Source organism: Thermobia domestica, chromosome 13, assembly GCF_964235325.1.
Source record: "Thermobia domestica chromosome 13, izTheDome1.hap1.1, whole genome shotgun sequence".
Taxonomy (NCBI): domain Eukaryota; kingdom Metazoa; phylum Arthropoda; class Insecta; order Zygentoma; family Lepismatidae; genus Thermobia; species Thermobia domestica.
This window is the reverse complement of record NC_137466.1, coordinates 205364756-205391568: the sequence shown is the minus strand read 5'-3', so window position 1 is coordinate 205391568 and position 26813 is coordinate 205364756. Positions and strand designations below refer to the sequence as shown.

Genomic DNA, 26813 nt, shown 5'->3' with positions numbered 1-26813 from the left:
TCGTCTGATTTGGTTTGCGAACAAGAATTACAATCTAAAAAGCATAAATAGAAAAATCTCCATGGTGCCGGGCCGGAGCATAGAGCGTTCGTGACTGTTGAACGCTGAACTAAAGAAAGTCTACTGTATTAAGAATCACGTACGACTAAAAACAGTATTTGAAATCTAAAACTTGGGTGGACTGGTGTTGCCCACGAGACTAGTTAAATTTCCCATCTCGTCTCGGAAAAGGAGACGACAATTGTCAAATTTTTCGTCTCGTCTGAAATTTAAAAAGTCACTTTTTCTTCCGTTTATTTCCACTTTTTCAATTCCACCAATTCTTGTTTCATTCTTTCATCGATTACCCTTTTGCATTCGTTTCATTTAACTGAGTGGGACCGTGGTGGCTCAGTGGTAGAGCGTTCACCTCTGGTGCATGGGGACCTTAGTTCTATTCCAGTTCGAACCAAGTGATTTTTGTCGTGAACGAATACAGTCTATGTAGGGTTTTCTCTGGTTTCTCCCGTTTCCTCCCACTTTCTTCATTCCGTCGTTTTGTTCATTTCTCCTCATCGCCGTCTCCTTGAACCGACACGTCATAACTGTGAAATGTAAAACGAAGATTTAATGTGTTTCGTTTAACTGAATGACGCCAGGCCCGAAACCAGCCACAGAGGTTTGGAGGGGGGTCATGAATATGTTAGGGGGGCCAGCCCCCTAGCCCCCTCCGGTTGCTGGCCTGAATGACGTTAATCTAAACATTTTGATAAGTTTTACTCGTTGAAATCTCTGAAATAGAGAGCCTCTTCAGTCGGATCAAAAGGTAATTATTTCGTTTTATCTTTCCTTTACGAATAATTGTAACCTTGAGACTTGTCTAATTAAATCACAAACAATTGATCTTACAATGTTGAGTCTGATATAATAAAAGATAATGACTGTAAGAAGTGTGTACCTTGAAGGTTCTTTAAGTAAAGACAGATAACGTTACACGTGACATATAAATATAAGGAGCAGAGAGTAAAAAAGTCTTACTTAACAAGTTTATTTTTAGTAGTAAATGATGGCTATTTCTTGGAAATTGTTAGTTGTACTGTCGTTGGCTGTAAGCTCGCAGGCTATTCTTCCGCCATACAAAGTATGGTCACAGGATGTAGGACCACTTCCGGTAGAAGGTGACGCTGGTGATGCACTGATTCTGACACCATTGATTGAAGCAGGAAATATCGAAGAGGCTAGGAATTTATCTCTGGTCGGTGATCTTGGCATCGAAGGAATTCCCAGTTACTCAGGATACTTCACAGTCAATCCTAACTACAATGGCAACTTGTTTTTCTGGTATTTTCCAGCACAGGTAAGACCATTAGTATTAGTCACTACAAGAATGGTAAATATTTTGTGTTCTTCAAAATTGTAAATGAGAAAGAAGCCTAACTTCCTTTAAATTATACCAGTTATTACTATTTTTTAAGTAAAAGAAGCGGGCAACTTTATAAACTAAATCAAGCTATATTGTAGTTATTACTGAAACATTTATGCTTGTATTTTCACTGCTGACGATATGTATTTTCACGTACCTTCCCCAAAAGAAGAAGGACAAATTGCTGTGGCAGAGATCCTTCAATAGCTGGATGCAGACAGAGTTGCCATAATGAATGATTCCACGGACTTCGCTGTGCTCTGTTTTCTTAGCCATTCTAAGTAGGCTACGATCTTCACCCGTCATTCACTTCTTTCCCCTAAGCAAAGGGAAAGTTTCCTCCGCCGTAAGACAGTATGAAACAGTAGGTTTCACATATTTTCCGAGGGCACGCTTGAAATAGAAAAGCTCTACATGGGTTTCGATATTTTGAATTTAAATATACCAAACACAAATTAGGTTTTCTTGTTCAGAAATGATTACCATAGTGATTTTATATAATGGTAAAGATCCTTTTAAAAAAATTAGATATTATGCTTGGAGAAAGAGGGTAACGCCTGTTGATTTATACCTTTTTCTTCTCGCAGCTCTACAAGATTTTTGCTATCGACATTAGACATTAAAAATAGTCATACGAAAGAATTATATTACACTGAGAAAAAAAATGTAGGTTGCGTACTTAAAAAGATAGGTTACATGCGTAATTCCTGTAGTTTTTGGACTTAACGTACAGCAGACGTATAACTAAAAACGCATGTTTTATAATACTTTCTGTATAAGTGTTCCATCTATACGTACTTTCCTTACGAAACAATGTAGGATCTCACATACAAATGGACGTATATAACATATAGCTGACGAAGGTAACATAAGTATATGCATATGATATACGGAAAACTGTTAGATGTCAGACAACCTGGAACGGCATGATGTAACATCTAAGGGCAGTGCCTATGTAGCATACAGATAACGTATGCTCCGTACTGATTTCTATAGTAAACAAGAGGATTCCGTATATTTGTACAATATACCGCTGTCCGGAGAACGGATTTTTCTCTGTGTATGATGTTTAAATTAGTATCTAAAAATATAAGATAAACTACAACGCACATTGTTATTTTAGACGAATCCTGAAGATGCTCCAGTTCTTCTGTGGCTCCAAGGAGGTCCAGGCTCCTCTTCTTTGTATGGCTTGTTTTGGGAAAATGGTCCTTTCAAGGTCACTGAAAACTTAACTCTAGTCAGTAATCCATACTCATGGCACCTGAAACACAATGTAATATACATTGACAACCCTGTAGGAACAGGTAAGTTAATAACAAATTTGTTTCATTAATTAATGTGAGGAAACAACAGGCCACCAACAATTTTGAAATCTTTGAGTTTTACGTCCCACGTTTATGCCAGTTAGACTAAAGGAGACGGTGATGATGAGAGATGAATGAATTGGTGGAATGAAGAAAGTGGGAGGAAACGGGAGAACCCCGAGAAACCCCACGCACACGGTTTTTGTCAACCACAAAGTTCATTTGGCGGGAGCAGGCTTTGAACCCGGGACCCCAAGCACCAGAGGGGAACGCTCTACCACTGAGCCACCGCGGCTCCACCAACAATTTTGAATTAACGTAAGAATAAGTGATTACATTAATATATACGAATATGATTACTTATCGAAAAAACTATCTTTTGATAAATAAAAAATATACAGGATGGCCCAAAGTAGGTATACAGTTCCGTACCATATTTTATATCATTTCTTATTGTCATTAAACAGGTAGACCTAGTTTCTTTATTATTTGTTCTTAACGTCTTTTTACTTAACTTAAGTCCGGAATAGTCGAAGCAAATAAATCCATAAACTAAAATTCTATACTTGATGAATGCAGGAGTGTATACCTACTTTTGGGCCACCCCGTATTAATAAAATGTTTAAAATTCTCTAAAAGGCAATACTAGTAAACGAGGGAATTATATATGTAAACATAGACATGCAATTAAATGAATTACAATATTTTTTTCTTTTCTCTTCCGAAAGGACAATATATCCTTTCTTAATAAATCAAATATCCAATAATAAGATAACAAATTTTGTTTAATTCTTTACAAGCAAACATCTTTTCTAGTTTTGTACTATACTCCGTGTTACACTTTAATAAAGCAAAAATTATTATGACTAAGAGTCATAACTACATCCGAAACAACCAGGGCGGATCCAGGACCGACTTCTGGGGGGGGGGGGGCGGTGGGTTGTCATACTGCTACTTTTATGGGCTCCAAACTTTGGGATGGGTTTTATTTATATATATAAAATAACAAAGTTTCCTCTTCTGGGAGGGGCAATCGCCCCGCCCCCTGGATTCGCCCCTGCAAAAGACAGGAGGTTTGTTAGGGAACGATGATTTAGTCGTAAAGCGTTCAGTTCTGGTGTGAAGGATCCTAGTTCATATGAATTTGTGATGAGAAAACTATTGCAGATTAAAGAGGGAATTCTTGGATAACATTCTTTCTAGTAGGAACATAATATAAAAATTATAACAATACTTGCATTTCACCACTCTTTATTATATCTTTATTTGTATTTGTGGGCAAAAGTACTTTTAAATTATGCAGAAGGTGCTCTAGAAAGGAAGAATATGATTATGAAAAAAAAGAAAAGATATAGATGTAATTTCTTTTCTAGTTGTCATAGCAACGAAGAATAAATATATATATAAAAGGTTCCATCTTGTGTACACCGCATGTACAATTTTCGAAGAGTGTAAAAGTTTAATGTGTCACATATTATAATAAAAGGTAATATCATAACGCAGTGTGTAAAATGAGTTTTGCTAAATCAGTAGCCTTGTAGTTATATATAAATGTATATGAACTGTGAAGATTTCGTTATACGTTATATAAATTTGGTGGTCCTCGCCGCAGGATTGTCGTTATAAAATAGCGTTCTTACAGGCACGTAGCCAGGATTTTGTGAAGAGGGGGGGGGGGGTCCGAGACATGAAATACTTTGGTCATCACACAAGGAGCTCGATCATTCTAAACTATTTTACTGGAACATATATTGGTTCGTTTAACCAGGATTTCGTAACATAAAATTCTGGAGGACCAGAAGATCTATCAATCTAAACTACGTTACTATCAACATATATTGGTTTGTTAGGACAATAAAATGAGGATATGTTGGTAAGTATTTTAATAACAAACTATGAAGAAATCTCGAGTAAAATAATTTTAAAAAATGTGTTGAAAAAGATTTTACAATATTTACGTCCTTTCTCTGTTCATTCAAATATAACAATTTTCCTTTCAATATGATCTCAACTATTATAAAAAAAATACATATTCACTATTATAAAACGTACGTACTCAATAATGTCATAAAAAATATTTTACAATATCTGCGTTCTTCTCTCTGTTGAATCAAATGTTAACAGAACTATCTTTCCACATAATTTTTTGTTTTTATTATTCCATCAACTACTGTCTGTTCCAAATGATAGGTTAAAGGAGCAGTAGAAAGTTGTTTTTGAAATAACATATTTGATACTGGAAGGATGCGATGATGAAAATTATGCTAGAAAATGTCCACGGTGTTACACAACGGCACAATGCTTTTGGAAGCTAAAAATCTCAATGACTAGTAGCAGAAATTCTGAGAATTCCGTAACTTTTCCATAAACTTCAAATTCCCTGACTGTTCCAGGATATCTCGCCACCATGTATTGCAAGTAATACAAATCTCCTCATAAGAAAGAGTAACCAAAAGCTTCCTGTAGTTTTTATTTTTAACGCTAATCCTTCTTTTTCTCATTTCATTTTGTTTCATCCTTCCTTAATTTTTTTTTTATTTCTGGTCTCGAAGGGGGGGTTCCGGACCACCTGGACCCCCCCTTGGCTACGTGCCTGGTTCTTGTATAGTAGTGTCGGTCGTGCTACGGGTGTAACACCCGTAATTAACATGATGAGAAACGTCAGCAAGTGAGGGCAACAATTGCGTGTTAGTCAGCAGCCAATTGTTCCTTTTTATATGTTGAAGTGCATCAGTATACTAAATATATGTGTTTCACCCATAGTACGACCGACTCCAGTGTCCGAGGACGCCGGAAACATCAGTCTTGGCATAATATTCTCACCAGAAAAGCATGTTTTCCAAGAATTCCCTTCCTCAGGGTGTAGATTTTCTTAATGTTCTCCCCCTACCTCATTCTATGAATTAGTTGTAATAATCATTATATAATTTCATTAATCACCCCTCTTCTTAAGCCTAAAGAGTATAATACCAAGATGATAAATAAGAAAAATTGTTGCCTCATATTATTCCATGTTGGACATGATATACGACAAACAAATCCTTTCCAATCATTGGAACATCTGCGTTTTTACTAAACAATGTGCTAGTTCTTTGTTGCAAAACTCCTCAATACGAACATGTAAGAAAATAAAGAGAAAATGTCACACATGTATTGCATATATTATCCCACAACAATAACATTTTGTTTCTATTCTACTCTCTATATTGAATATGCACTCTAATGCCGTTAAAATTTGAACAATTTATTATTACATTATTCAAATAATGAAGTTTTTGAATATTTGATTTTCGAATATTCAAATAAAATTCTTTATTCGGATAATTGTTCGAATTTATTTGAATAATTCGTAATTACAAAAATTGAGTTACATCACATAGTTCACACTTTTCTGGCGCTTCGATTGCACTCAGTACGTTTTCACACTTGCTACTCCAGAATAATTGAACGACAGAGCCCGTCTTTTGGTATTGAAGATGTGCGGATCACGTAATTCACACTTGTCGGGCGCTTCGATTGCACTCGATATATTTTCACACTTGCTACTCCAGAATGATTGAACGGTAGAGCCTGTCTTTTGGTATGGGAGATGTGCGAATCACTTAGTTCACACTTGCCGGGCGCTGCGATTGCATTGGACATGTTTGCTTGTTCCGTACTTTGTAATAATTAAATGGCTGACTCTATCTGTCGCTGTGTGGGATGGGGGACGTGCATGAAACACGTTTGACATATTCCCGTTTCATCATCTCATGTGGTTTCCTGTTGGCTTAAGAAAGGTCGAAAAAGTAGCCCTGGTATTTTACGTTTTTTTAAATGTTTCTGTCATTGTTTCATATCTAATTGCATTTACATTTGATATAAGTATATCAAAAGAGTCTTTCAAAGGAAAGTTTTATTTTTGGTAGAGCATTAGAACTTTGTGGTCCAAAGAATGTTCATTTAGGGTGCACATTGTAAGTGATAAGTTAAAAGTTATAGTTAAATCTATGTAATTAATTTTTTGATTAATAATCACATTAACATATACTATACATTAATAAGTTCTGCTGTTTTCAAAGCTAAGGGAATCAAACTTCCCTTAAGTTGTCTCAAAGTATAACATTCTGGATAAAGTCTAGTTCATTTATGTGCCAAACTTTTAAGAAACTTTCACTAATCACATAAATTATTTAAATGATTGTATACACATATATAATTGCAACAAATTGTTGAATATTAGGCAATTTCTTCTGCTATGTTGATCTTAAGTTTTTATGTGCAAATTATTATTTTACACAGGCTACAGTTATACTAACTTGCTTGGCTACGTGACCAATGAAGTACAGGTGGGCCGAGATCTGTATGCTGCACTCATACAATTCTTCACAATGTTTCCAGAATTACAGGATAATGATTTCTTTGTTACTGGTGAATCGTATGGAGGTAAATATATATATATATATATATATATATATATATATATATATATATATATATATATATATATATATATATATATATATATATATATATATATATATATATATATATAAATACTTCTTATTTTTATTCTAAAGTTTCTTTGCTTTGTTTAGTGCTGGAATTTATTGAGCTCTGAGGAAATGAAACTAATATATATATAAGGTTGGTGAGTATATTATGTGGTTGATTTTGAAACTTCACCCTTGCTGACAGAATCGACCGATCTTAAGGTGAACCACCACCCGAAAGTTAGTACATATTTTAGCTCATTGACTTAACTACTGCGCAATGAAACGTTACATATTATAAATATTGTACTATAAGATAGAGTAATGTTTCAACTACAGTACAAGACACTGACTCATTTGGTTGTGTCTCCTGATATCGAAAAATGTAACAAATTAAAGAAAATATTTGATTCATTTTACAATGAGCACACAAGATGGCACCTGCTGTAAGATCTTACAAGAAGTGCTCAGTTTTACGAAATGTTTATTTGTATGTGTAAAGTATTTTAAAGTAACGATCTTTTTACGAAATAGATATATTGTTTGACCGTTTTTCGTGTTATGTTTCATATTTTATTTAAATATTAATTTACATTTAAGGAAATAGATTTTGGAACGAAACTTGCGCAGAACGCCATAATGCGTTGTTGCCAAACTTGTACGTTTATTGTAGTAGTCACAATGAGAAAATTCCTTGATTCTAGCGTTGCGGTTCGAGAAGCGGAATTGCGGTAAGGGTCGAAAACTAATTCTGTAGTAATATCCAAACAGAATTCCATGATTACTTTATTTATTTATTTATTTAGCCTGTTTTGACTTACAATATGGAGAGTATCTCCTATAAGTTCTACAGTTGTCATACATATAAATCAAATTGTAATTACAGCTTATTACACCATTTGAAGTACAAAATTATAATAAACATCATGTTAAATTTGTTACATAATTACATCATATTCATACATCGTTAACATTTGCAAATTCCTGAACTGAATAATATGCTTTAGAAAGTAACAGAGTACGAATTTTGTTTTCCGAACGAACTTCCTCTATTATCTGGCATCAGTCAACATTCGACACTACCTGCCAACGCCACACTATTTAAGCAGCGTTTAGCATAGCACTGGGAACACTTAGTGATCCACCATAATAATTCAAACATTCTTAGAAAGCCAAAGGTCTCTAGTATCGCGCCAAGTTTGCGTGTGTGTGGTGTGCATCATGGTTCCCAATATAAACCAAGTCTGGAAGGCTACGTCATAACACTCTCGACGCCAAGTTTTCCATGATAAAAATTCGAAAACAGTGCAAAGAAAATGGTTGTCCATTGCGGCCAACAACTATGAAGAACATAATTAATCGACATAAACATCACGATGTTCCAGCAGTTTATTCACTCAGTACGAGGAGTAGAAGGCGACAGTGTACTGCGTTGACTCCAGCTGTACTTCTGAAAAGTTGTGTAAAAAAATCCTTTTACACAACACAACGTGTGATATCAAGACATGGAACAGTCAACTGTGAACCGCAACCGAAGTGGACAATTAAAGCTCCGGATGGTGTTTTAAAAGTTGTGCACGCAGCCCATCGGAGGGAGAGAAGGATCCCCTCTAGGTGCCTTACAAAGCACCTTTCTCGAAGATATTTCTTTTTGTTGCAGGATTCTGCTATGAAGGTAATTTAACAATTTCGCAGGTCCTTAAAGACTGCAAAAGTCAACTCCTAACTGATAAGAGAACATTTTCAATTATAATTTGAGTTTAAAGTGCAATTGTAATTCCTAATTTTTCATGATGGCTCCTGTTTCTGGGCCATGTAACATATACGTGTACAAATAATTTCCAAATTACTGGAAGATTGAGAGAAGAATATTTTTTAGTGTAGAACCTTAAGAAATAAAGGTCAAAATACGCATCGTTTCAGAGCTATAAGTGTCCATAAGAAGGGGAAATCCATATTTCAAGCAACTGGCTACAAAATGATGGAATTTCTCCCTATCACCAACAAGAAAGCACAAAAGTCTGAAAAGAAATACACAGAATTTGGTACTAAAGATCTTAACAGTACATTTCCTTTATAAATGACATTCTAAAATCTGAATATCTAAATAGGATAAATAGGTCGTTCGTCTCATGTAGTTATTTCCATTTTTTTCATTTCTCATAATTGTCGAACTTGATAGCTCAAGTACAGATTTTTCCATGTTTGGTAGCTTATTGCGCTGAAAATTTATGTTTCTTTAATATACTTTTCTATTGAATCTAGAATATCGTCGCTGCGCCTCGAAAAACCGCTATGTGTTAAAACAACAATTTTTCAGGAGAAACATTAAACATTTCGAACTCTTAAAATTTTGCCAAATATACACGGAAACACTTGAAAAATATAATAAAATTGTTTCTGCGTTAGCTTGCTTCAATAATAATATATTATTTCTGTGTTTACGTAGCAGATGTCGGTTTACCTTTTGCGCCTTTATAAGCACATAGAGGATTTGTATACATTAATCAATACGTATGTGATGAGAACCTGAAGCCTTTAATTTCCTATTATGTTTTCATAGTTGCGGCGAAACAATTGAATATTCACTTATCACATTATGAGGGACGCTGCCTGAGAGCTTTCAGGTTTATTTGCACAACATAACTCATTTTCGACAAAAATGTCACATAGCGGTTCTTCGAGGCGCAGCGACGATATATGAGTTTAATTTGATTTATTGATGCAGTTCCCAAATATCTTCCGTATCGTCTGTAACAATTCTCTGTACAATATATTTGTAATAATTGAAAATTTATCTTTATACTACGTAAGTGTCAAATGCCTAATCTTGTTTCTTGCTATGTTTTAGGAAAATATGTTCCAGCCATAAGTTATACAATACATCAAAAGAACCCAACAGCTGATTTAAAGATCAATCTTAAAGGTAAGCTATGACAATGTTTGTATTGTACTTCTTAATGTCTTTGCAAAATAAAAGAAATCTGTAAATCCTTTTTAAAAGATACTTCGTATTACTGATTTAGAAGGCGTATGGTTGTATGGTAGGGTATGGTTGTTCTTTGGTAAATTAAACTCCTTAAGACGTTAAATGTTAACAAGCCTAGGTTTAAATAGAGCATTATAGCTTAAATTAAATTGAGTATTGGAGAATAATAGACATATTTAAATATTTAGATTTGTAGAGTTAGACAGTCATTTAGTTTCATTTTACAATAGCGTTGTATTCCACGGACAGATTAGTTTTTTTTGCATCCTGAGAATTATACTAATCCGCCAAACCCAACAGTGCTAGTAGTCTAATATGCAAGGATAATTACTCATAATTACTCCAATATCAATAAATGGAGAACAGCTTTTTTATTGACTAGTCCCAGACCTTGGAATCTAGGGGACACCGGGGTTTAGTAGTTAGAACATTGTGCTTACGTCTGCGTGGTTCCGGGTTCGATTTCTGACCAATGTTTCCCAATTTTCGGCGCTCACTCAACGTCGTGAGCCAAACTGGGGAGTTACATGTATAATAGACGTGACAACCATTAGGCCTAGAAAGTTACTAATAGGCCTGTTAAAGATAGGGTGGCATAGCGCGCTCACCATGTATTCGTCACTAAGCTCGACGTAGTTCAGCTACTGGTTAACAGATGGCGTTGGAGCGGCTCAGGCCCATAAGGATTGTCATCATGGGCGGCGTTTAGGGGGCAGAAGGGGGCAATTGCCCCCCATTTCCTGAAGTAACCAATTAATGTATATAATTTCATTTGGAAATGTAAAGTTTCTGTATGTATTACTAGTTCATAGAAAGAATGGTGCCATATAATATTTGCCGTTTCGTGAGTACGTATTGGTTGTTTTTCCGTGGAGTTAAGAAAGCTACAGGAATTGCGTTTTAATTGCAACGGAAAATAACCCAAAAATTAAAATTTGGAGCACAATTCCAGCATGCTTTCAATTCTTCTTACAAGGGCTCGATATGTTAGTGATCCGTTTTGAAACTAATTGAGAGCACATTTCGCACAAGAAAAAGTCTTTCACAAGTTACTCTTTAATTGCACAAAAATTGACAGTTCCTAAAATGTCTTCTCTTCTTACTAATAGGAAGGAATATTGATTAAAAAGAGAGTAATAAGAAACAACTACCTTTTCCATTGTTTCAGTGTAATGTATGAGTGAAGTGGATGTGTTTAGAGGTGTACGAGTGTATATATAATCAAATTTAGTGAATTCAACATAATTCTAGGTTTTAGGATTATTTTGTATAATTTGATTGTGAAGTGGTTCTAAGTATTGTTGTCTTTTGATGTGTTCCAAGAAAGTGAAAACTGCATCTAATAGCAACGAACATGTTTCGGGAAGCTGCGAAAATGAGTATTTCTTTAAGTGTCGTAGCATATGCCTTTAGTATTGATTGTGTTTGATTTTCTAAGAGTAACATACATTTAATAGCATGTGTGGAATTAAAAATTAAGTTGTTCATTAATACCCAGTTCAATATAACTTTTACAAAACAAGCCTTATTATTCATTACTATGATTAATATTATCCTTTCTATTTATTTGTTTTGCAAATTTGTTATTCAATAATCTGATCACTCAATTTTCCAGATAGAATTTTAAGATGTTCATGAGCAAGGAATCAAATCTCTTCTTACACCTTCGTTGTTTAAGAGTACCTACTTACGTTGTTCTTGTCAATTTACTTAATAAAATATGAAATACGATAATATACGTTACTTTAACTGAAAAAGGTAGTATCCTGTTAGTTATACAACCTTTCGTCAAACAAAGTGTTAGAAACAACCAGGAAAACTAACATTGATATACAAATATTCAGATAATGTCTTTCCCTCCACTTTTAATGTCCAATCGCCGCCACTGATTGTCATGCTAGTTATATCTTGGGATCATGGTTCACTCCGAACCACGAGCTCGATTTATAATTTTTGACCCTCTCTATCCTGGGCAAAATCCATTCAATACTTCTTTACATTTTGTTTCTCTCGGACAGACCGTCTCAATATATAAGGGTAAAGCAAGCTCTTTACAAAATACGTTTTTCCAATTCAATCGATAGCATAAAAAGTAATATTTATTAAAACTAGTAACTGTTGTTGTTCATTACTCTATGTTCTTTATCTCTGTTCGCAGGGCTGGCCATAGGAAATGGACTGAGTGACCCAGTGAATATGCTTGAATACAGCGCCTATGTTTACCAAATAGGCTTAGTGGACTCCCACACACGAGATTCGATGAAAGCCTTCGAACAAGATGCAAGAAACGCTATTGGCAAAGAGGAGTGGCTGATAGCTCGTGCGGTGAGAATAACAATAATTTTTTTATTACATTTTCATGTTAACGAAATCATTACTAACAATTCTTCAAGAGCTACATAGGAAAGGTTGTGGACGATTGTGAGAAATATTCAATCGTGGAAAAAAATTGAAATAAAATTATATCCTGATAGGTCATTAATACGTAAAAGTTCTCAATTCTCAAGAAATATTTTACATTGACTATATGATATATTATCGCTAATCCTACCATTTCCTGCACAGATAGGTGCCGAATTACTGAAAGAGTATATTTTATTTATTTTCCGTATTTACATTATACCAAGGTATTACATGTATCTATTTACTTGATACTGCATCCACCCTTTAAAATACACGTTGGAACAACACAATTAAACGGTGTGACAAACATCTTGGCATTTGAAGGGTGCGCTGCAAGTTTTCTTTAAATGCTGCTAGCAAATGAGAGGCCAGCGGTATTGCCACGTTTATTTTGTACACATACACGTTTATCCCCTGCCACCTGATCGCGCTGTAGTTTGTCTGCTTAGTTCCTAGTTGAGGAAGTTTCGATTGAACTTTTTCATTTTCAGAAAATTGAATTGGACTACCTTGCTTCTAAATTTCATATACCAATACGTCAGATTAGAAAGTCAAGACATGAATTCTGCATTTTAGAAGTATTACAATACCAATTCCCATCTGTGGTCTCAAGTTTGATTTTTTGACAAAACAACCCGCGATTATGCTTCAAGGCTAAAGGAAACAGCAGTGAAGATAATAAATGAAACAGTGGAATGAAAAAAAAAGTTGGAGGAAGCGGGAGAACTCCTTGAAAACCAATGTACACAATGTTTGTCTACCACAAAGCCCATTTGTCTAATTATGGGTCTTTCTGTATAGAAACCAGGATTCATAGACTTCTTTCACCGCTTCAAGTTTGAGTAGATGGTGGAGAAAGGAAATGGAATATATTCTTGGAACGCTGAATCGATTCCAAAAAGTCGCTTTTCGCTATCACTTATCGTTTTTCTCTAATAACTGTCCACAAACATGCCGTAATACAAGACCTACCATACTGGTGACAAGCTTGGTTTAGAAACCTAAAAATCGAACAACGGAATCGAATAAATGAAAAACAATATTTTGACTTCTTAGTAGATTCACATTTTTATTTTCTAAATTACCTTTCAACATTAGTTCTTCCGTATTGATATACTGAAATGTCTCTTTAATACAACATCTCATTGATAAGTCTTGGGCATTACTGTCGTGGTAGAAATTTGTATTAAAAACTTTTAAAAGGGTCACCCAGCTAGACTTCTTTAGTTCCTAACTTTTGTGGATATGCTGTATTTGATAACATAATTGTACGATATAAAAGTGAAATGAAGAATGTATATATATTTTAACGTTTCTAATGCTGAATTTTCTTTCAGGCATGGAGTGCATCTTTGGCAGAATTTCAACTCGCGTCCGGCTTTGATAACGTATACAATTACCTGTATACAACTGAGGCACCAGAAAGTTCTTGGTATACTAAATACGTCGTGCAGCCCGACGTCCGAAAGGCGATCCACGTCGGTAACCAACGTTACCATGGCCAAAGTAGTGCTATTGTTTACACAGAATTACAGAGGGACATGATGCAATCAGTGAAACCTTGGGTAGAAGAATTAATAGAAAACTACCGGGTCATGTATTACACTGGACAATTGGATATCATTGTTGCCTACCCATTGTCGGAGAGCTATTATCAAACTTTGAATTTTAGCGCTGCCGAGGAGTATAGAAATGCTGACCGTTATATTTGGTACGTGGGGGATGATTTGGCTGGGTACGTTAAATCAGGAGGGAATTTTAGTGAAGTTCTAGTTCGCAATGCTGGTCACATGGTACCTGCTGATCAACCAGTCTGGGCTTTGGATCTTATCAGTAAATTTATCGCTAATGAACCTCTTGCACCTAAGGATGCTCCAAAAGTAACAGGGAAACAGTTTTTGAGATTTTTCTAAATAAGTGGTTAATTTGTAGATAAAATGACCCCCCCCCCAAAGTAAGTATTTATATTGAAAGTATGAAATAGCTTTCTCTATTACCAACTTAAGTAGGCAAGACACAACTAATGGGAAGGAAGGAAACTATCTCCCATCTTTAACTTCCAAAACTTTAACACTAGTTTTCATTGTAAACTTGATGCAACTGTAAATCTGGTTTCAATTGTGAAATAGATTATGAAACTAATAAAATTAACGTCATTTCTTAATATTGATTTATATTATAAAATAAATCTATTATATAAAAGAGAACGCACAAATCCTTTGTTAGCTCATCACGCTAATACGGCTGAACCAATTTCTTTCATTTTTGGGGGGTTATTAGGATTTGGACCCTAGATGGTTTTTATCATATCACTTTAATTTTTAATTACCAGTGTCTTGAGATAATTGACCATTCAAGTGTCCATAACGTACAAATCCTTTGTTAGTTCATCATAGGTATAAAAATAAACGTATTTATATGCAACCCGCATGACCGTGTCACTCGGCGGGTTAACATAAATGACAGGCGATATAATGTTGACATTTACTGCAATCTACTATGGTTTTTATCATATCACTTGAAAGCGAAAAAGTAAAAATTATCTAAGTAACAAAGTTTATTGCGTTCCGGGGTGACCCCAGCGAAGCGGGGTGAACGCTGCTAGTAAATAAATAAATATTTTCTAGTGTATAATTCCTAACCACAGCAAAAATACCTAAAGAAAATGTGCTTGTTACATAAAGAGTGTTAAGTCCAATCAAAAATTGTAAATAAAACTTTTGTACCGTACGTGCTCGAATCTAAGACTCACCGCCATTTGTAAACTTCAAAAGTTTGCCAAAGACGCATCCTGGATATTCAATGAATGAAATCAGAATTTGACAGTACGAATTATGCCATATGGGTTTTATTTGTTCAAACTAAACATTTGAATGTCAAGATCAAAAAGAGAACAAAAGTACTAATCTTACAAGTGTGACGTCACAAGCATAATCACACAGGCAGTGTACCTTCCAGGAAATGAGCGGTAACACACATTTCACTCAATCCCATTGCCGGAGCGATTTTCTATGCGATTCCTAGATGTACCCCTCATTTTATACCTGAAATTTTGGCAGAAAAAGTGCGTCTTAGATTCGTGTATATACGGTAGTTTGAAAATCTTTATACCTAATACTTAGTAAGGAACACTGCTGCATAATTTTAAAATGTAGGTGTTTAAGAACAGTGCAAGATGCTAAAAAAACTTTTCTTCTACACTTTTTTTATAGACCAACAAGTAGGGTTCTCAGTCTGTTGAATTGAGTTGATTTTGAGTTGAATGTTCCTTTCAGCGGCGAAGCTATATGAGAAGTGGACCTACTGATTAACGTGGAATCCGAACCACAAATCTGATCAATATCTAACAGGATGGTAAATATTTTGGTACCAAATAGTAACCGGTGGCCACTATCCAACTGTCCAGTTGGCCAGTGGCCACTAATTAATATTGGCACCAAAATGTTTATCATCCTCGTAGGTATTGGTTAACACCAATATCATCTCTCTATGACTTACCGTTCCCCTGATATTGGCCAAAAATGGCCAATTTCTAGATATTTAAGGAGCCTTAGCTCGGGAACCATAACATGTAGAGAGATGATATTGATGTTGATCAATACCTAAGAGGATGATAAATATTTTGGTACAAAATAGTAACCAGTGGGCACTGTCCAACTGGACACTGGAAAAACCAGTGTCCAGTTGGATAGTGGCTATAGATTAATATCGGTACGAAAATGTTTAACATTCTATTAGAGATTGGTTAACACCAATATCATCTCTCTATGACTTCCCGTTCCCGTGATATTGGCCAAAAGATAGTTCCGATTTCGGGAGATTTAAGGAGCTATATCTCGGGAACCGTAAATCATACAGAGATCATATTGGTGTTGATCAACACCTACGAGGGTGGTAAACATTTTGGTACCAAATAGTAACCGGTGGTCACTGATGATTAACTGTCTACTGGCCAACTTGCGACCGTTCCCCAGATATTGTCGAAAAAAGTTCGAATTTCTAGATATTTAAGCAGTCATATCTCGAGAAATGTAAGTCATAGAGAGATGATATTTTGCTAATTTTTGCGAGAAAGAGAAGTAGGTGCGGATAAAAGATTTACTTTTCCATGTAGGAACAATCACAGTTATCCTACCCGCTCCATCTCTCCATTCGTTTTAAGTTCGTTCTGGCAATGCTCATGGAGCATTCTCAACTGGATAAATTTGAGTCTCAGCATAAACTTTTAAAATATTTTCCAAGGTTTTTGTACAGTGTTTTATCAATCGATTACTAACACATAAGAGCTTTCCTAGAAGAAATATAATTTAATATGACAAGTTTTCGTAATTTTTAATTAACTATCTTAATTTTTTAGTACAAACTATTGTTCATATTTAAGTAATAACGCTAACAGTAATGGTTAACGTTTTCATGTGTTTCACTTGGTGAGAATTGTTATTATTATAAAAAATAATGATTATTGGAGCACGATCCATTGGATGATGAATGGTCAAACCATTGAATGTTTTAACACTATTTATATTTTGTGTGGGGCACCGTGGCTCAGTGTTGCATTGAATAATGAATGGTCAAACCATTGAATGTTTTAACACTATTTGTGTTTTGTGTGGGGCACCGTGGCTCAGTGTTGCATTGGATAATGAATGGTCAAACCATTGAATGTTTTAACAATATTTATGTTTTGTGTGGGGCACCGTGGCTCAGTGTTGCATTGGATAATGAATGGTCAAACCATTGAATGTTTTAACACTATTTGTGTTTTGTGTGGGGCACCGTGGCTCAGTGTTGCATTGGATAATGAATGGTCAAACCATTGAATGTTTTAACACTATTTATGTTTTGTGTGGGGCACCGTGGCTCAGTGTTGCATTGGATAATGAATGGTCAAACCATTGAATGTTTTAACAATATTTGTGTTTTGTGTGGGGCACCGTGGCTCAGTGTTGCATTGGATAATGAATGGTCAAACCATTGAATGTTTTAACACTATTTATGTTTTGTGTGGGGCACCGTGGCTCAGTGTTGCATTGGATAATGAATGGTCAAACCATTGAATGTTTTAACACTATTTGTGTTTTGTGTGGGGCACTGTGGCTCAGTGGTACAGCATTTACCTCTGGTGTGTAGGGGTCCCTAATTCGAGCCTCGACCAAGTTAGTTTGTGGTGGATATCTTGTCCGTGGGTTTTCTAGGAGTAATCCTATTTCCTCCCGCTTTCTAATTTAGTGCTCTCAAACGGGTCGGGTTACGGGTCGGGTCAGGTCAACTCGGGTCGGGTTGTCGGGTCGGGTCAGTCGGGTCAGCTCGGGTCGGGTTGTCGGGTCAGGCTACTCGGGTCGGGTTGTCGGGTCGGGTCAATAGGGTCAGCTCGGGTCGGGTTATCGGGTCGGGTCAGTCGGGTAAGCTCGGGTCGGGTCAGTCGGGTCGGGTTGTCGGGTCGGGTTATCGGGTCGGGTCAGTCGGGTCAGCTCGGGTCGGGTTATCGGGTCGGGTTGTCGGGTCGGGTCAGTCGGGTCAGTTCACTTTGGTCAACTGAGTTTAAGTTGAGCTTAAACTCGGCTGGAGTCGAAAACTGCTGTTTTTCACTAGCTGCCTAATTAAAAGTAGCAATTTTCAATTGATTTTATAGAAACCATAAATCTATTTTTAACACTTGCAGCTAGTGGTTTTATGGTAAATGCTTATTTTTGTACTTGTGTGTACTTTAATTTTTAAATGTGGAAGATTCTTTTATCAATCGACTGTAATATTAATATCTACGCCAATATGGAGTCTGGATTTAGAACAAAACTAGAAGTTGTTTAAGCAAGGCCAAAAGAAAAAATTGGATATGGACGACCAAGCCCAAGCAGGGCTGCAGTGGCTCAGTAGTAGAGAATTCATCTCTGGTGCATGGTGTCCATGGTTCGATCTCAGTTTGTGCTAAGTAGGCTTTGTGGTGGAGAAACGCCATGTAGTGGGTTTTCTCGGGGTTCTCCTGTTTCCTCCCACTTTCTTCATTCCACCATTTCATTCATTTCTCATGGTCACCATACCCCTTAACCTCAGTGCAGAATCGAGGGACCTTAAACTGAATATTTTATTTTATTTCACCAAGCCCAAGGACATCGATACAAGAACAAGATAAAGATTGGATATGCAAGACGAATTGCATAGTAATCTTGTTCTTGGCCTTGTTTTGGTGATCACCGCGTAGCGATGAGCGTATTTTCTTGCTTTCCGTAGGGTCTATAGCAGCGTTTCTCAACCGGTGTGCCGCGGCACACTGGTGTGCCGCGAGGAAATCGAAAAAAAATTATTAGACTAATTCTATTACAACCAAATTGCAAGACATTGAGTCTCACATTATATTTATGAGGAAAAATGTATATCTGTGTTTCACATTACTATGAATCTACAATTTTAAGTTTCATATTCTGTTAATATTCTGTACATTTTTGTTGTTGCAGATTATTTCGTAACTTGAAATTTTGAAATATCATTCAATCCTTTCGACAAAACAAACATGGATACAAATGACCTAGATTTGTGTTTTGAAAGTACAAGAGATTTGTTTCTTTGTTCTTTAATGATCTTTCTTCTTAATGAAAGTTTGGATACAGTTTTCGAAAAAGAAAGCGTATTTTTAAAAACCTGAGGGCTATACTTCATTGTAATTGTTTTCTATTTTTAAATTAGAATGAAAAATAAGCATAATGGTTTACCACGGAGGAAAACAAGCGATCCAGCTTTCTTCTCTGTGAAAAGAATATCAGTAATCACAGAAAAAAATTACCACGGTATTTTATATTTACAAATAATAATAATAATAGTAATAATAATAATAATAATAATAATAATAATAATAATAATAATAATAATAATAATAATAATAATAATATATGAGTGTGCCGCGAGAATTCAAGTTACACCTGTAGTGTGCCGCAAGTTGAAAAAGGTTGGGAAACGCTGGTCTATAGTATGAAAGACCATAATCAAATCACACTTGGTCTTCATTTGTACCGATGAGGCGAGAATTCTTGGCTCTTGTATAGCATGAAAGACCACCAAGATTACGAAATGCAGGACCAAGACTTGACTGCTATACAAAGAATAAGACGCAGTATTGATGACAAAGACCCCAGGCACGTAGCCAGGATTGCGCGAAGGGGGAGGGGGTCCGTGACATGAAATATTATAGTCATCACACCAGGGGCTCGATCATTCTAAACAATTTTACTGGAATATATATTGGTTAGTTTAGCCAGGATTTCGTAACGGCAGGGGGGGGGGGTCCGTGGCATGAAATTCTGAAAGAGCTCGATCAATCTAAACTACTTTACTATCAACATATATTGTTTTGTGAGGATATGTTGGTAAGTATTTTAATAAACTATGAAGAAATCTCAAGTAAAATTTAAAAAAAAAAAAGTATTGAAAAAGATTATACAATATTTACATCCTTCCTCTATTTATTCAAATATAACAATTTTCCTTTCATTATGAAATCAACCATTATAAAAAGTATATATTCACTATTATAAAAAGTACATACTCAATAATGTCTTGTAAAATATTTTGCAATATCTGCGTTCCTTTTTCTGTTGAATCAAATGTTAACAGAACTTTCTTTCCACATATATTTTTGTTTTTATTATTCTGTCAACTACTGCCTGTTTCAAATGACAGGTTAAAGGAGCAGTAGAAAATTGTTTTTGAAAAAACATGTTTGATATTGCAAGGATGCGATGACGAAAAATTATGATAAAAAATGTCCACGCTGTTACACAACGGCACTATGCTTTAGGAAGCTTGAAATCTCCCTGACTAGTAGCAGAAATTCTGAGAATTCCGCAACTTTTCTAGAAATTTCAAATTCCCTGACTCTTCCAGGATCACCTTGTAACCATGTATTGCAAGTAATACAAATTTACTCATAAGAAAGAGTAACCAAAAGCTTCATGTAGTTTATTTTTAACGCTGATCCTTCTTTTTCTCATTTCATTTTGTTTCATCCTTCCTTGATTTTTTTTTCATTTCTGGTCTCGAAGGGGGTCCGGACCCCCCGGACCTTCCCCCCTTGGCTACGTGCCTGCAAGACCCAGGGAGCGAATTGTTTGAATTTCATTTGTTGGGCTGAAAGTGATGAAATAAAATTAGTACTTTATAATTAAATATCATACTGTATTTTTAAATTTTAAATTACAAAATTCATATTATGTATCTTCTTACGTGCAACTATATATACTGTAAAATACGTTTTAATTACCGAGAAAGTGGCACGGGTCCCGGAATCATAAGAACCTATTTTGGAATGAAAGTTGAAGGATTGGAAAAAATCACAGGTGTTCTCCTGTTTTCTCAACCCTTATCATTGTAGTTAAACGATTTCCTTTTGTCTCCGCCAAGAGACTCTTGCTACTGCCTTCCGAGAAGACCTCCTGCTGTCCGAGCAGGTGAGAACACTTACCTTGAAGAAAAATTTCGTCACATAGAACTAAAGCAAGAAAAAAAATTTCTCCCACGTCGGACATTGGTATCAGTTATAAAAAGAAATAACCAAACCTCAAAAGTGCCAAATATTCATTAAGATGCATATACAAATCCCCCGCTTGATCTAGTTAGTGGTTAACGTGTAAGACTTCGGTACACGTGGTCCGGGTTCAATTCCCAATGGGAGTGTATTTTGCCGTTCACCCAGTGTCGTGACCATAGTGCTCTCAAACGGATCGGGTCGGGTTGTCGGGTCGGGTCGTCGGGTCGGGTCAGTCGGGTCAGCTCGGGTCGGGTTGTCGAGTCAATCGGGTCAGCTCGGGTCGGGTTATCGGGTCGGGTCAGTCGGGTCAGCTCGGGTCGGGTTGTCGGGTCGGGTCAGTCGGGTCGGGTTTTCGGGTCGGGTCAATCAGGTCGGATCACGGTTCGGGTCAGTCGGGTCGGGTCGGGTCATCGGGTCGGGTCGGGTCGGTCTTCAATCCGACCCGACCCGACCCGTTGAGAGCACTATTCTAATTCTATCAATTCTTCCATTATCATTCACTTACCTTGATCATCCGTCTCCCTTTGCCTAATGGGTGTAACGTGGGACGTTAAACTGAAATACTTCATTTCAAGATTTCTGTTTTCTTGATCCACAGTTCATCATTTGTTTACTCAAACAAGTAGTTATAATTTACATACATTTACATGTGTGTGTGTGTATGCTTAAATCTTATGAAATTCGAAGTTTTATTTTCAACTTTATCACTGCAAATATTTTTATTAAGACCGGGAGGGTAATTCACTTCATCATTATTAGGACAACCAATTTTATGCTTATACAGCTGTATACTATGCTTTATTTTTCCTCACATTATGCTTTATTTTGATTTTTTTTTCCTAAATCATGCCTTAATATGCTGTTTCTTGATTTATACTTAATTTTTACCCATTTCTATTACATATTTGTTTTATTTTACTCGTTTTTTAGTTACACAAGCATTAAAAATATGTATGAAACTATTAATTTTCTCCACTAAAATTACATCAATACAGTGCATAAAGGTATGCTCATACAAAATTACATTAAGGTGAGGAGAAAGGAGGAAGTCGAACTCTTCATTGTTATGCTTAAAGGCAATTGGCAGTTCATTTCCATTGTTTGCGGTATTGATAACAGCCTTTGTTGATTTTTTTGTTTGGTACTAAACATATTAACACATTTTTCTTTGTTGTACATATACACAGGGTTTTGGAATCAAAAGCATTAAGCATTATGCTTTATGCTTTATTACTGTAAATTATGCTTTATTATACTTATAAAATTAGCAAATTTGGATATGTAAAGGGTCAAAATCACAGATATAGTACCAACCTTGGGTAGAAAATTCCATTATGCTTGGTTCGTGTTGCTATTCACATGGTTTCTGCAGACCAATCAGATTGGGCCCACGATCTTATCACGAGATTTGCGAGATTTACAAGGAACGAACTTTCTGGTTGAAAACTTACATTTCCTTAAAGAATGTTTAGTGTGACTTCCAAGTGTATATGTAACACGCTGAATTCTACCATGTATTTTTTAGACAAGATAATGAATAGACATAGATATTGATTCAAGTGTTTGAATTTCATGGGAAAATTGAGACATTTTCAGTAACTCTGGTAGGGGTAAAATATTATCAGAAATTCTTTCCATCTGTAAAATAGGCTTCGAATGTTCTCAAAACAGGTTTAGATAATACTTTGGCAGATGTAATATATTCAAAAGTTGTAGCTGCTAATGAGCAAACATAGATTAGATATAGCGCAATTAAAATTTGAGGAACTTCTATCTAGAATCTGGAATAACGCATGTGAGGAATCACTTCTTATATTCTGTTGGTATAATTCATTAACATCCTTGTATACAGTCGAACTCCTCGTCTTGGTTTACGAAAGAGTTTCATGAACAACTTTTCCTTCGGGCTGCAAACAATATTTGGTGATACGATAGCACACCCACGCTATACCGAGAATTCCACGCACGTAGGAGTGATTTTGCGCGATTTCCAACATTGTCTGTCAGAGTTAACTTTTCAGAAACTGCTTTTTGTTCTATTTTTGTGCTTTTTCGTGTGTTTTCTACCTTTATACAGTTTTGTTAATATTGTGTTACTTAATTGCATAATGTAGAAAATGGAGTGTTTTATTCATACTGATCTTATATATTCAGTTATATTTGAGAAAATGCACAAATTTAGTGTGTTTATTTTGTTTTAATCTTTAAGTATATACAAGACATTAATTATACAACACTATTACATTTTTAATATTATGATAATAGGTCGTTTAATCAACTCTAGAATGACACCAAAATTATTTTGATAATATTGTTTATGTTAGAGTTATGATAATTATTTAGTAAAATGGAATGTGTGATTGTTTGATTATTTTCTCCTTCCCTACTTAACCTTTCTTTTGGCAGATTTCAAGTGCACAATCCAAGTTGCTCTTGGAGCCAATATTCTTGTTATCTGGCGAGAAACACCAAGGAATAAATGTGATAATTGGCAAATAAAAATCAACAGTTCTAGAAGAGGTAGAGTTAAAAAGGGTTATTGGTTTGATCAGACATAAACAAATAAGGTTGAAATAATCTGAATGCTGCTTATACTAGCTTTGGAACTGCGTATACAAAATTAAAAAGAAAAAATATGGCCAAAGCAAACACTCTTTATTACTCATCTTTGTTACACTTTCAATAATATATCATTACCTAATCAGACACTTTATGAAAGTACAAAGCTGTAGCTTATACATTCCGTAATTAAATACTTTATGTACTTTAGGCAACCTTAAATCATGGTAGAGCTCCTTTGTGACTATATGGTTAGCGTACACGGGAGACCAGGATTCGATTCTCGGTAGGAGGCTCATGAACAAGTAGTTTGGATCCCACGTTAAACAGTAAGTCCATGTCTTATGTGGCATTGATGCTGAACAAATGTGAAACTCATAGTCGATAAACCAACCAACTAATTAGGGTAAACAGGGGTCATGAACTTTCCTTTGTCCTATTTGTCACCTATTTAGATATTAAGAATCTTCTAACAGTGGTGGTTCTTGAGGAATCCACATGTTGTATACATCAGATAAATTAAATATAGCTATTTTGGTTCAATCAGCCAGGTGAATTCCACGTCGTCCAACGTTTCAAGAAATGACAATATTGCTCAGTGGTAGAGCGGCTCGGTGGCTCATTGCTCAGTGGTAGAGCGTTCACCTCTAGTGTATGGGGTCCCGGGTTCAAACCCTGCTCCCGCCAAGTGAACTTTGTGGTGGACAAACACCGTGTGCGTGGGTTTCCTCGGGGTTCTCCCGTTTCCTCTCATTTTTTTATTCCACCATTTCATTCATTTGTCATTATCACCGTCTCCTTTAGCCTAACCGGCATAACATTGGGACGTAAAACCCACAAATTTCCTTTTTTCAAATTCAAAAATAGTTAACGGCCCTTGTCAAATTCTGAAATAACAAGTTGAAATATTACAGTGTTCTAAGCCAAGGGCGCCGATTTCTCTGTAAATTTGAGGGGGACCATTCAGATGCAGAAGGCATATATGAGTATTTAAAGACAAATTGCATTCAAATTATGCCTAGTATTGTATATTCCTAAATACAATAATGAGGGCCCACATGAGCTTTGGCGGGGGGGGGGGGCTTGGCCCACCAGGATCGGCGCCCTTGTTCCAAGCTACAATTTAAATGTTTGAAATAGATAAATTGCTTGCACACTACCGACATCTGTTAGCGACATAACGCAAGATGCGACATCTATTAGGATAACTGCTAAAAATTACCATAAAGCACTTACTTGTTAGTGTTATGCGAGAGGATTTCTATATTGTTCTGTTATTCCTAGGGACAAATTTAAGGAGATGAAACAATGAAAGCATCTAGACCAATCTCACATATATAATTTTAAAATATCTTTAAACATTCATTAATTAAACAATTGGTAGTTAATTGATTTCTTATGCGATTTGTCTTCGACGTTTTTCTTTATAATGTTGGCATTTTCGATCCAATAACTTCTTTCATTTTTAAAGTATATTATTAGCTATATAGAATTCCATTTTAAGCTGTAGCTAACGCTCATATTATAATGTTGGTCCTGAAAAGGGCGTTAAATTAAAGAACCAAATATTTTTTCTATCCATTATTCAAGTGTGTTTTGTTCTAAAAAAAGACTGAAGTTCAGAAAAGAATCCTTCTAAATAACACAAAGTGCTAATGATAATGATCCGAGAATCCAAGAAATGCAAAAACTTATTTATACAGTATATCATAGCTCCTTCAAAATATCAAATATGTTTATTTTCCTATCTACTACATTATATTATAAAAATGTGTCCTTTTGTATAATATAAACTCAGTATCTTGGATCAAAACTCAGTATCTTTTTAATATTCAGTAAAATATTGTGTAATAATTATTAAGAAAAGTCAACAATTATCATCTTTAATATAGCATAGTAAATGAATCAACCTTGTAATGTAATATGTATAGAGAGATAACGTTAACATAATATTAAAAAGTTAGAACAATTAATTCTACTTATAGATGGCCAAAGAACATAGAAAAAATAATTAAAGCGAAAATTAAAACAACAGATAAAAATTGTAAATAATAATTCAGTTCGCACTAGAATCTTATCTCAGATTGTTTCAATAAGACAAGTTTTGAAAAAACGTTGTAGTGTTGAAAAATTTTAATCTGATATTTTAATATGTATAGTTTTATGGCCTAACTTCATTCCCAAAAATATGGTTTCTTAACGTACGTGAAACTAGAGGCTACATCATTCAAATTATCGAGACCACACTTGAAAAGTGAAATATTTTAATACGCCTTCCAAGAGAAGGTACCCGTAACTTTCATGCACCACTGAAAATAAGGATACTTTACTAACAAGTGAAAATGGGAAGTTTCTTCTAACTATTTTGTTTTGAAAACATAAACCTTGCGTTTAATGCTTCAAGTATAATGTCTGGTAGCAAAGGGGACAGATCAGAAATGCAAGGGAAAAGAAAATTTTGTTGGATGAAGATAGTAGCGAAGCAGGAAAACAAAAAAGTAAGTTTGTATTTCTACCATAATTGTCCATGATCTAAAATCAAACTAGAATTCTTTGCATTAGAAGTTAGAGCTCTGCTAGTAATCCACCATGAGCCCTCTAATGACTTTTTATAACATATACAAACATTTTATTATTAACAATATATTATAGTAATCTTCGTTTCTTAAAATAAACGATGGCTTCTAAGAAGATGGGTTTATTTTATGCGATTTTTTTTTCAAACAATGACCATAATATATTTTTTAATATTTTATGAACTAATAATTCATTAAAATACCTACAATATGACGTACTCTATTTCTCAAGATAATACTCGTGAATAGTAGTAGTTTACTTGTGAAAACAAGTTTTGGCGACAGGTTCCTTTCAAAAATCCTTGAATAAAGTGTTAATATTTCCTAAATAAATATTTACTTAGCTCCTCTCATATACGACATGATTCATGATTTAGTTCCACAAATATGAGTTCGAAACTTATTAGATAAGTTCATATCGTTGAATATACAGCCTGTCTCAATTGAATCGCCCTATTTTCATTTCTGGTGGTAAATTAATGTATTTGTATTTCTTTCTTTTTCAGATGTAATACAGTAGAAGAAACACCAGAGTTTTGTTAGAAATTTGTCGATCCCCAAAATCTCGCCGTGTGGTGGTAGCAGTA

The 26813-nt window shown here is 35.3% G+C and overlaps 1 protein-coding gene across 1 annotated transcript; it reads left to right on the top strand.

The window, feature by feature from the left end:
- The first annotated feature begins 1045 nt into the window (after nucleotides 1-1045).
- On the top strand, nucleotides 1046-14668 carry LOC145667465 (venom serine carboxypeptidase-like). The gene is made up of 6 exons (XM_081734942.1): nucleotides 1046-1336; nucleotides 2526-2709; nucleotides 6991-7134; nucleotides 10033-10107; nucleotides 12329-12495; nucleotides 13911-14668. The coding sequence occupies exons 1-6, from the start codon at nucleotides 1046-1048 to the stop codon at nucleotides 14484-14486; spliced, it is 1437 nt and encodes a 478-aa protein (XP_081591068.1). The 3' UTR covers nucleotides 14487-14668.
- The last annotated feature ends 12145 nt before the right edge of the window (nucleotides 14669-26813 follow it).